Source organism: Canis lupus, chromosome X, assembly GCF_003254725.2.
Source record: "Canis lupus dingo isolate Sandy chromosome X, ASM325472v2, whole genome shotgun sequence".
In the NCBI taxonomy this organism is placed as follows: domain Eukaryota; kingdom Metazoa; phylum Chordata; class Mammalia; order Carnivora; family Canidae; genus Canis; species Canis lupus.
Genome location: NC_064281.1, coordinates 122,048,895 through 122,059,967, shown reverse-complemented (window position 1 = coordinate 122,059,967; position 11,073 = coordinate 122,048,895). Strand labels below are relative to the sequence as shown.

At 64.1% G+C, this 11,073-nt stretch overlaps 1 protein-coding gene across 1 annotated transcript; it reads right to left on the bottom strand.

Annotated features, from left to right (window-relative positions):
• Positions 1-78: 78 nt before the first annotated feature.
• On the bottom strand, positions 79-4,953 carry LOC118353799 (translation initiation factor IF-2-like). The gene is made up of 5 exons (XM_049107845.1): positions 4,873-4,953; positions 2,886-2,996; positions 1,968-2,187; positions 734-1,192; positions 79-376 (listed from the first exon to the last, which is right to left on the bottom strand). Exons 1-5 carry the CDS (start codon positions 4,951-4,953, stop codon positions 84-86), a joined length of 1,164 nt encoding a protein of 387 aa, XP_048963802.1. The 3' UTR covers positions 79-83.
• Positions 4,954-11,073: the final 6,120 nt, after the last annotated feature.

Sequence of the window (11,073 nt, the reverse complement as noted above, 5' to 3'; positions counted from 1 at the left end):
CCTGGCTGGGGACCCACTAGAGGGCAAGCCCAGGTGTGTGGCCTTCTCAGTCCTGCCACGGGGGTGAGTGTGGGGGAGAGGGGTCACCTACCGGCCAGGTAGAGCGTGGCTAGGCCGGGGTCAGTCAGGGCAGGGATGTGTTTCATCTTGACATTGCTGCAGGCGATGGCCGCCCGGGCCAGGAGGCAGGAGGCTGGCAGGGGGGGCATGGCCTGCTCGGCGGCACCCAGGTCCGGAAACCTGTGTCCGTGCCCTTGCCTGCTCCTCGGCCTCTTCCGCTCACGGTCTGTGGTCTCCTCGGTGCAGCCGCCACCTTGGCCTTGGCTGTCATCCTTCTTTTGAGGCCGGCTCCCTGAGCCAGGTCGGCGGAGGACCCCTGGAGGACAACAGACGTGGCCCCAGCTTGGTCACATGGCACCAGAGGTCTGTCGAGGGGCAGGAGCTCACCTGGGGCCCCCTGGACCTGCCGGCAAATTGGCCGGAACCAGGCCGCTGGGCCCCTTCCCTTAGCACGAATGGGGGCCCCCAGGCCAGGGAAGAGAGCCAGGCTTCGAGAGCCCCCTCTCCCGCCTGTACACCGGGCCGCCCGGCTTGGGCTCGCTGAGAGTCGGGCGCGGTCCCAGGGGCGGGTGATGCCGGTATGATTGCGGGAGATGTGACCCGGCTTCAGCCACCGGAGGTTCGGGCACAGCCCTGTTACCCCCTGCAGGCTCCTGTCCTGGCCAGTTCTCACCTTTGGGGGGCCTCCTGGGCTTTGGGCCCCTTCTCCTGGCCCCCCGGCCTCCTGTCTTCCTGCCTTGACCTTCTCTGGTGGCCACCGCCCGCTCTTGGGCTTCGGCTACGGCCTGTGGCTGGGCCCACTTGCTGCTGGGCCCCTTGTAGTGACTCCACTCCTGGTCCCAGGCTGCTGGGGGCGACGCCTCCCTCTGAGCCGGCCTTGGCCTGGCAAGGGCCTTCCGGCTGGGGCCTGGGGGCTGGGTGCAGGCTTCATGGGCTCCTTCCTCAGGCCTGTCCAGGCCGCTGTTGCTGAGGGTGGGTCGCGCCTGACCTGCAGAAGGAGCCAGTGTGGGCTGGGGTGGCTGGGCCCCCCGCCTGGCTGAGAGGCTGCATCTCTGTCCTAAGAGGGGGATCAGCCACAGGCTGCCCCCCTTCCCTCCCCTCTCTGCCCAGGCCTCACTTCTTCCTCTCTCTCCTGTCCTCAGGAGATCTCAGCCTTCTGTCACAGACCCTTACCTCCCGAGGTCACCAAGTATCTCCTGCCCGCCTTTTCATGGCCCCAGACTGGAGGACCCCAAGCACCAGAGAGAGAGCAGCGTTCTGCTCAGTGTCACAAGCAGGCCAGCGGCCGCTGGGCTGGGTCATCCCACCTGCCTCCCCTCTAACACATGGCAGCCCCACCTTAACGATCCATGGGCATCCCTTGCAGGTCCTGCTGTCTGCAGAGGGTGGGTGCCTGGGCCCACCCACCAGCTCCTCTTATCCCAGCCCTGCACCTTGGGGTGGGGCAAGCAAATGTGGAGCCAACCACTGGCCTGTGAGATGGTCACATCACAGCTGGTCTCCCGGGGCTACTTGTGCCACCCCTCCCAAGCTCCGGGTCCCCCACTTGCAGCCTCCCACATGTCTCCCAGTCTCCTCAGGAGGTCTTAGGGCACTTGGATCCATAACTCCAGCCCTAGCTGCAGTGGCCCCTCCTAGGGGGTCTCCTTCCCTCCCCTGCCCTCATCCTGGGCTATGGGTACTGGGCCTCCCAGAGTCTGCAAAGCCCCTTACCCTCAGAGAGGGTTCCCTGAGGCCCAAGGGTCTCTCCTAGCCCCCTTGGAATTATCCAAGGGGAGCACTGGGTGGGCAGCCTTGGGGTTACCAAGCCTTCTTCTGCCCCTGCTCCCGGAGGGGGGATTCTAATAACAAGGCAGAGTGCTCCCCTCCTGCCAGCCTTTCCCTGCTGGTGCCACCTACTTACTCACCATTGGGGGGCCCAGGCCAGCTGGGCGGTGGGGGCTGCAGGGTCAGCATGCCCGGGGAGGTTGGCGTTGCCGCGGGCTCTCTCGGGCTCAGCCCCTGCTCGGCCAGGGCCCCTCCAGGGCAGCACCCCACCCAAAGAGCCAGGACTGGGAGCATCATGCTCCTCATGGCCACTTCGCTTGGGCCGCGCAGACCTCCTGGGCCAGCAGAGGGGCTGAAGAGCTGGGAGAGGTGGAAGCGGTGGCCACAGCGGGATGGGACACAAGAGGGATGGTGCACACGGTCCTGTGCCCTAAGCTCCTGGCCCTGGCTGCAGTGCTAGGAGCCTCCCCCACCTGCCCCAGCCCTCCCCCAGGAAGGACGCCCCCCCCTGCAAACAAATACCTCCTAGGCCTTGCCCCCAACCTCCCCCCATGTCCCCTTCTCGCACCTGAAGAGAAAGAGATGTTGATTTTTCTTGGACTCCAGTGCTCCCGGTCTTTTGCTGGAAGGCCTGCATTCTCCACTGGACCAGGCCCAGTGGCCCCCATGAATGGGGTTTCTGTCTCTGCACACAGTGGACCTGTGAGGCCCACCACAGGGCGAGCCGCCCGCCCCGGGCTGCCAGGTCCTCCGTCCACGGCCGGGAAAGGAGCGGATGGGCCGTCGGGCTAGGGGGCAGGTGCCAGGGCCGCCCAGGAGCCGCCAAGCCTGTGGGCTTCTGCCACGGGCGCCCGTGCCGAGGCCTCCCGATTCCGGAGGCGACCACGCTTGGGCAGAGCTAGGGTAGCGAGCCCCTCGGGTTGGGCCCCCCAGCGGCTCCCTGACTACCCCTAAGCAGCTCCCCTCCCTCCAGAACTCCATTTTCTCCTTTGGAAAAAGTAGGGGGGGGGGTTACACATCCCGCAGCCTCTCCCGCTGCGCCACCGTCCCTCGCTAACCTGCACGTGCACCGGGGCTGCTGGGTCCGGGTGACCACTGTCAGAGGCGGTCCCGGGATGCCCCCTTGCCTCAGGCGTGCCCTCTTGGTCACAGAGGCACTCGAGGATCGGCTTGGGCCAAGGTGGAAAGGAAGCCGGTCTGAGGGGTCTGAGGGAAGGGGCTGCAGGGTGGACCAAGAGGCGAAGCAGGGGGGGTCTGACCGCAGGCCTCCGGCCGACCCTCGGAGGGCCCCAGCCCCAGGCCCCGCGGTGGGAGCCGAGGGCGGGCGGGCGGGTGGGGGCTGGCAGAGAGGCCCCGTCTCACCACATGGCTCTTTGGGGCCAGCTTTGAGGAAGCTTTTCCTACAGCTCTGTCCAGCGTTGACTTATGTTTGGAAGCGATCTGAAAAAATGAGTTAATTGTGGGCAAGGCCCGGGTGGAGGGGAGAGGGGGAAGCTTGGGGAGGGTGCAGGGATCGGGGAGCAGGGCCAGGAAGGGCCATCTGGATGGAGCTTCCCACCACCATCTGGGGTTCGAGGTCTCTGTCCAGGGCACAGGAGAGTGTGTGAGATGCAGGTGGAGGGGGCGGCTGGGGGAGAGTCAGGGCGGGGAGGCCCCAGCAAGAGGGTCTTCACTGGGCTCCTCAACATTTTTGCACACGCAGGTCTGAGAGCAGGGTGCGGCGGGGACATGGGACTTGCTGCCTCCAAGGAGCCCCCATGCGAGCGAACAGTCCCATAAGAGCTACCCGGGGTCCACCGGCACCCTCTCCTGTGTCCCGTCCAGGGCTCTGGGTTATGGCCTGAATCTGGGACCGTGCCACTCACAGATCAGAGACAGTCTGTGGAGTGAGCACGACCAAGGGCCTAGGGAGCCAAGGTTGAAGCCAGCAGTGTGCCTGTGTGGCCCGGGGTGACACAGGATGTCTTGGGCTGCAGGGCTGCTGAAGCCCAGGGACGGGGAGCACTCAGGCAAGGGAAGGCTGTGAGGAGTTCGCCCGCGGATCCCGGAAGACTGAGTGCTCCCAGCCTCCCCAGTACAGACAAGGAAGCAGGGGGCGGGGGTAGGGCTTGCCCAGGTCAGGGCATTGCCTGAGGAGGGGTAGGACCCTTTGTGAGGGGGCCCCTGGAGCCGGACTGTGGCTGGAGCCCTTGCTCTGACCCTCCCCCTGCCTGGTTCTGGAATCCTGGCCCCCAACCCATTTCCCCTGTTCGTGCCGCTCCCCAGGCGCTGACTAAACATCCTGCCATCTGGTTCCCATTAGCTGGGCTGGGGGTGGGAGGAAGCCTGCTCCCAGGTTTCTCTGGCACAGCAGTCTGGAGGAGGGAGGGACCCCGCTTCTACCCACCTAGGCAGGAAGGGGCGAGGCCTGGGCCCCGTCGAATCCCCAGCTCCCATGGAGTCCTGTCCTGCTGTCCTCCTGCTGGGGACCCAGGGGCCACCTGGCCACCTGCTTGTCCGGTCTTGGGGCACCTGGACATCATGGGGACCTTGAGGCAACCCCCCAGGGAGCAGAGCCAGCCTGCGGGGGTGGGGGTTCAGCAGAACTTGAGGTACCCTCCCACGCCCACCCTTCGTGCACACAGAGCTCGCTCGTGGACTTGGGCTGGGACAGGCAGGGCCCCCGGCCAACACTAACCCTGAGCCTAGTGTCTGGAGCGCAGGGCGGGAGGGGTGTCGGGATTTTCCAGGAACCACGGATACAGCCTGGGGGTTGCTGGAAAGAGTTTTGGGCTCACAGCTCTGCCCTGGACAGACTGGCCATGTGATGTCGGGAGCGAGTCTCCCCGCGCAGGGCCTCGGCCTCTCCATGTTAATGAGGTGGGTGTGCGCTCTCTGCAGAGTTCTAGAATCTGAGAGCTGGAAGGGGCCTAGAGTCACACTGGATGACCAAGGTTGCTTCCAGCCGCGGGGTCCTAGGACTCTAAGGGCAAGGAGCAGACTCCGGGTTCTCCTCCTCCCGCCCTGCCCTTCCACGTGGCCCACTGTCCACACACTCATGCACACCCGTGCGCACATGTACACCCGCCCAAGTGGGGCGCTCTGATTGGCAGCCGGGAGGATGCCAAAGCAACACTCCTCATCCATCGAGCCTCCTTAGAACCGCACAGCCGAGAGCCCTCCTCCCATCAAGGGAGGATCGGAAAACGGATTCTTGGCTCAGGGAACATTCCTGAGCCCCCGCTGTGGGCAGGCGCCATGCGGGGCACTGGGTGGGGAGCGCAGGGACCCCTCATCATGGTGACTGGGCGGAGGGAAGCTTTGGATGGCGGTTCAGGTGAGGACTGTGAGGAAGTGACATTTGGGGAGACTCTTCACTGGAGCTCTGTCCTCCCTTCCAAGGGGCAAGGTGGCCGGTGCAAGGCCGGGAGGCAGAAAGGGCAGGAGAAGCAGCGAGCGGACGGTGCGCTGGAGCAGGCTGAGTGAGGGACAGGCTTGGGCAGGGTGGCGGGCTGATTTTGCCTGCGGCCTTGAGGGTAGCGGGGAGCCACCGTGGGCTTCGGAGCAGAGGGTTCGCAGCACCCCACTTACGTTGTAAAGGGATTTCACAGGCGGAGGTGGAAGGCCGGCTTGTGGGGGGACACAAGGGAGGACACGGGAGCCAGGGTGGAGACAGCTGCACCCCCTAGGGGAGTGGCGCAGGGTACAGGCCACAGGTCAGAAAGTGAGTAGAGTCGAGAGCTGAGTGCCGAGTAAGCCCGGGCCGAGCTCAGGAATCCACCTCCTGACCCGTCAGGTGGAGGGCGGGCAGTGGTGAGACAGCCAAGCGGGGATGTCCAGAGGGTCGTCCCGCATACGACGACTCCAAAGCCCGGGGCCAAGGTCTGGCTGCCAGTCCCGCCCTCCCACTACCTGTCATCTGGCGAGTGCATCAAGGCCCTACTGTGTGCCAGGCCTTTGGCCGGGAGCCACGCTGAACGAGGGAGCAGGCCTGTTCTTGAGCCTCGTCATCATGTCCAGGTCACACTGACACCAGCATGTCCCTGTGTGCCCGGGCACAGGTGCCGATGCACTTGGGTGCTGGCCCTACCCACGCGGATGTGTGGGAGGGCCTCTCGGGGAGCGCACTCAACCATCTGTAGTGCGTAAATAAGGGTACGGGCCGTTTCCCCCTCAAGCTCTGAGAAGAAAAGAGCCAAACTTTCTATGCGCTCTTCCTGTTGCCCACAGTTTCTTCCTGAGAGAAAACCCATCTTGTTTCAATGCCATTAAAACCTCAGAGGATCTGGTCCCAATTAAACAACTTTTTTTGGCAGATGCTTTTGTGAGCACTAACTGCATCAGCCCGTCCAGAGACCTGGTGTTCCTGAGCGAGCCGGGGAGGGGGTAGATGGACGGACAGACAGACAGAGGAAGGGGAAGGAGGCAAGGGGAACACAGAACCCCAAGCAGCCCAGCCATGGCTGGGGATGGGGTGTTGGAGAAGAAGGTGCATCCGTGGTCCCCGTAGAGGAGCCATGGCCTTGAGCTGCTGGGGCACAGGCATCCCTGGGAAGGTCCTGTGGCCCGCGGCCTGGAGGGGGTGGAGTCCGGCAAGGGGGGCTTTGGGCCACAAAGGTCCCAGGTGGCTGCTGTGGCTGGGATGAGGGAGCAGGGCCATGATTGGAATGGGGGTGCGTGGGGGCCACTGGCCCATCTCCGTCCCGGCTCTGAAACCCAGTTGGATCCTACCCATAACTTGGGCCCCGGGGTGGGCGCGAGGGGGTGCTCGGGCAGGGATCCGGCTGGGTGCCGGCTGGGGGCGTGGCTCTGGGGAGACCAGGTTGAGCGCCCCCTCCCCCGCCGGGCCCTCAGGAGTGGGCACGTTCGTGTTCCAGTCCTGGCGCCTGCGTCTCCAGCTCCAGACGCATGTGACTCAGCCCTGCCGGCCTTGCCAAGCCGTCTAGACCCGAGTGTCTCCCTGCGGAGGGGGCCATCCCCCCCGCCGTTTCCTCTCCTGCTGCCCCGGCCTGAGCCCCAGCACACACGTGCGGCAGCCCCCTCCCCCGGCCCCCTCCCTGGCCCCACGGCGCCCCCTGTCAGCACCTCGCAGCCACCCCCAACCTTCACCCTGCAGGGTGCAGCACAGTCCCTGCACTAGGGGAGCACGGTTGGGGGGGCTTTAGCTGGGATCCCAGAAGCCTCCAGGGGCCCAGCCTGCACCCCTCCCCACGGCATTTTTGGAGCCTGGGTCAAGAAGGCAAGTGAAGCCCCTCACCATGTCCCTCCCCCTGTCTCCTTCTCACCCCGGGATCCATGGGGGCCAGGAGCCGACTGGTGGGTCCACCCCCAAGCCCGCAGCCTGGCTCTGTCCACACCCCTACAGATGCCTGCAGCGAGGAGGGACTTCTCAGACCCTCCCAGACCCTGGGAGTAGCCTGAGATCTGATCTGGGTCCTAGGCTGTGAAATGTGCCCTCGCAGGAGGTTGGGGCCTGGGAGCCGCTGACGTCCCCGCAGGCTCCAGGGGCCCCTCAGCAGCGGGAGGTGAGGCTGGGGCCCTGGAGCAGGAGGCCCAGGCCAGGCCTAGGCTCCCTTAGGCTTCCCGTGGGCAGGGAGCCAGCTGCCCTGCCTTAGGTTGCCGTGGTCCCTGCCCCAGCACGGGGACCAAAAGTGACAGGAAGAAGAGGCCAAGGTCCCCGGACAGCCTCTGCATCCTCACGTGCCAGTAGCCTCCCAGTGTCCACACAGAGGTCCAGAAGGACAGCATTCTAGAATGGGTTGTCATCAGTCTGCTCCTAGATTGACAGTCCCATCCATCCAGTACTTGGATGGGAGCCGACTGACTCTCCAAGCCTGTGCCTGGGGCAGGCCCCCATCTGTCAGGCCCATGGTGGCAGCTCTGTCACCCTCCAGACTTAGGAGACGCCAGTAGCCTGTGCTTGGCCAGACCAGTCCCCAGGGCCTTGAGGTGGGTGGGTCACTCTTGTTCCGAGGACCCTCTAGGCCTCATTGCCCATGTGGAAGTTCGGGGTCTCGGCAGCCTTTGTGGCTTTCCTGTCTCCCCTGCCACGGCCCTTCCTTCCCAGTTTTCCACTCGCCCTCCCATCTGTGTGAAGATGGCTGGCTTTGGGTGGGCTCCTGGCTGGCACCGTGTCATGGGCACCAGGGTGGATGGTGACCGATGGCTCAGTGCGGTGGCTCAGTCAGGGGCAGGAGGGAGCAGGTGGGGAAGGAGGACGGGGAGCCGGAGGCAGGCTTTTCCTCGCCTGTGGAGAGTCCTGGCCTCAGACCATCCTCAGCCTGACCTCATTACCCTGTCTCGTCCCCCCTTCCCCCCCTGACGTCAGGACTGGCCTCTTACTTCTCCCACGGACTGGAGAAGCTTCTTGTTCCATGAGTGAATTCTTCCTCTGTAATGTCACACACGCACTCGCCACTTGCCTTTTCTTCCAAGGCCTGCATTGGTGCTCACCAGGGCAGGTGGTGAGGAGTCCCTACATCCCCTCTTCCTACTGGGGAACCACGCAGGTGAGGGGAGTGGGAGGGGGAGGGAGCCTCGTCCCTGGACGGTTCTGGCTGTCGGGGCAGGAATGAATGGGCAACAAGGCCTCCTGGATGCAGCGGAAGCCGGTCTGCTCTCTGCTCCTTGATGGGGAGGTAAACCCTTGCACTCCACCTTCCCTTGATTGGCAATGCCTACTGCGGGGTGGGGGGCCCTGGTTAAGACCCCCCCACCCCCGACCCCTGGGATCTGCTGCTAAAGACAGCTGGAACGTTGCAGTGGAGATGCTCCCGGGGCCTTCCTCTGGCCTGATGCCCCGCATCTCCCACCAACAGCTGCTGCTCCGGGGCAGGAAGGCCATCGGGGGAAGGCAGCTGGCTGGCTGTCTGCTCCTGTGCCCACTGCACAGACTGAGGTGCCTCACGCAGCTGGCTGCCTTGGCCTCCACTGCCTGCCAGCCCATCCCTGGCACAGTGGGGCCAGTGCCTGTCAACTGGCCTCATTTTCCAACCTGTTTTCCAAGTTCTGACACATGGCTGAGGCCCTGCTGGGACCCATGGCCAAGTTTCCCCCATGATCAGGAGGTTGGCTCTTGTTGCACGAAGTGCCTCGGTCTGCCCGGGGTTCCACACTCTCCACCGACCCCCTACCCCTACCCCTACCAAATCCCCTCCTAGGTGGATGGGTCCTCGGGCCTCATCTTTGACCTGTGACCTGCCGAAGCCTCTTTCACAGGACCCAGGGGCTTTCAGCGGGGATGCTCCTTACAGGGTCGTGCTCTCCTTCCTCACTGTACTTACCCACCCTTTGGTATCCCTACCCACGTGGCTCCCTGGGCTTGTACACCTCCCAAGACAGGGAGCACTCTCCCTTTCCGGGCAGCCAGCCACTGTTTCGAAAGTGACCTCTGGGAGACGTGCTTCCTTGTGTTGAACTCCAGTCCAGGTTTCCAGAAGGTTCTACCAGCCGGCCCCTTCTTTCCCCCTCCCTGAGAGGCCCGGCAGTCTCTGTTCTCATCCCAGCCTCCAGCCTTTCCAGTGGAGGATGCTTGGGAGGAGGCACCATGATTTAGTGGTGGTGTGTGCAGGTCTTCAGCAGCCGTCTCCATGAGCTGAGGGCTGGCCAGCACGTCCTCCGCTCAGGACGATGGACCCCATGACCTCTCAAGACGGTTTTCTCCCTTCGAGGCCCTGCCAATCCCTCCACGTCCCACCCCATGCCATAGACGGAGCTGCTGAATTGGGGAAGGGCTGCTCAGAGTACTGGCTCCATCGGGCTGGGTGGAGAAGGGGAACTTTCTTCCAGAATACACAGGGGCTTGTTTCTTCCTGATCCTCAGGAGCAGAGGATATGGGGAGGGTGGGGGAGGCCACCACACTGCTGTGGTTTCTCCCGCCAAATTCCCCAGTCCTAGGAAAGATCCACAGAAAAACCCACAAGAATTTGAATGTCTGAGCTGGGGCTGTGATTGAAATGAAATTTTTTAAAAAGAAAGAAAGAAAAACAAAAACAAAAAGAGAAAGAGAGAGAGAGAGAGAGAGAGAGAGAGAGAGAAAACGATTTAAAAAAACAGCCCAAAGCCCCTCCAGCCTTCAGCTGCCAGAGGGCCCAAGGCAGCAGGCCTGCTGGCCAGGGGAAGGGGCCTTAGGGTGGTTTGCATGAGCCTTCAGCTCACTTGCAAGGCTCTGTGTCGTCAGAATAGCTCGGAATTCCGAGTTCAGTAGGGAACCGGGCCCTGCCCCGCAAGGCCAGGCTCGGGTGTGTTTGTGTTGACCCTGACTCCTGCATACCCCCGGGCCTGGGACGGAGCTGAGAGACATTTCCGGTCACTCACATGCCTGCAGCTGCCTCTGCCAGGTCCCTGGGTCCCTCGTTTCTGGATTTGCCTCTTGATCCCTCTCTCCGGGAGGTGGCAGGGCAGGACACAGAGGAGGGAGACCCTCCGGAGAGGGCTGAGTGGGCAGCAGCTGCTTGCCACAGGCTCCCGACTCCCTAGGCACCAGGCACCCTTCAACCTTTCCTGCTCCTCACATCAGTAGGCCCCAGGGATGGGGTGTTGGAGTCTGGGGGCCGATGGGTCGTCACATTTCGTGCCAGACTCTTTGAGCTTGAGGGCTGTGAGAGATGCAAAAATATATATATAAGTGGATGGGGCAGGAAGGAGCCTCAGAACCTTCCAGAAGTATGAAAGACAGAATGGGGGAGGAGGAGGGGGAAGTAGCAGGATCCAGCATCATAACAGTGACCATCCACATAGTGCTTTGTCCGCGCCAGGCATTGTCGTAGGAATCATTACGTCACCCATGTTCATAGCAACCTAGTGAGGTCAGCGCCCCCGCTATTCCCCACTAGGTGAGGGCAAGGGGGCGCAGAGAGGGTAGGTGACGTGGCCAGAGTCACTCAGCTGGTGACGAGGGGGGCCGCATTCCCACGCAAGAAACTACAGCAGCGACTGCGGAACCGGGAGCCAGAGCCCCGCACGGGAAGCGGGACGCAAGGCCCAGCTCAGGCCCACCCGCCAGGCGGCTCTGCAGCGTCCGGGCGAGCCGGGCCCGGGCAGGAGCGCCCTCTCCTGGGGGCGCCGGGCAGGGGCGGCGGAGCGCGGGCAACGACGAGGGCCCCGCCCCTCCCGGGCCCGCCCCTCCCGGGCCCCGCCCCTTCCCGGGCCCCGCCCCGCCCCTTCCCGGGGCCCGCCTCCTGGGCGGAGCCCGGGCGCACGTGGAGCGGCGGCCCAATGGGAAGGCGCGGCGGGGCCGGGGGGGCGGGCGGGCCGCGGGGCTCCGC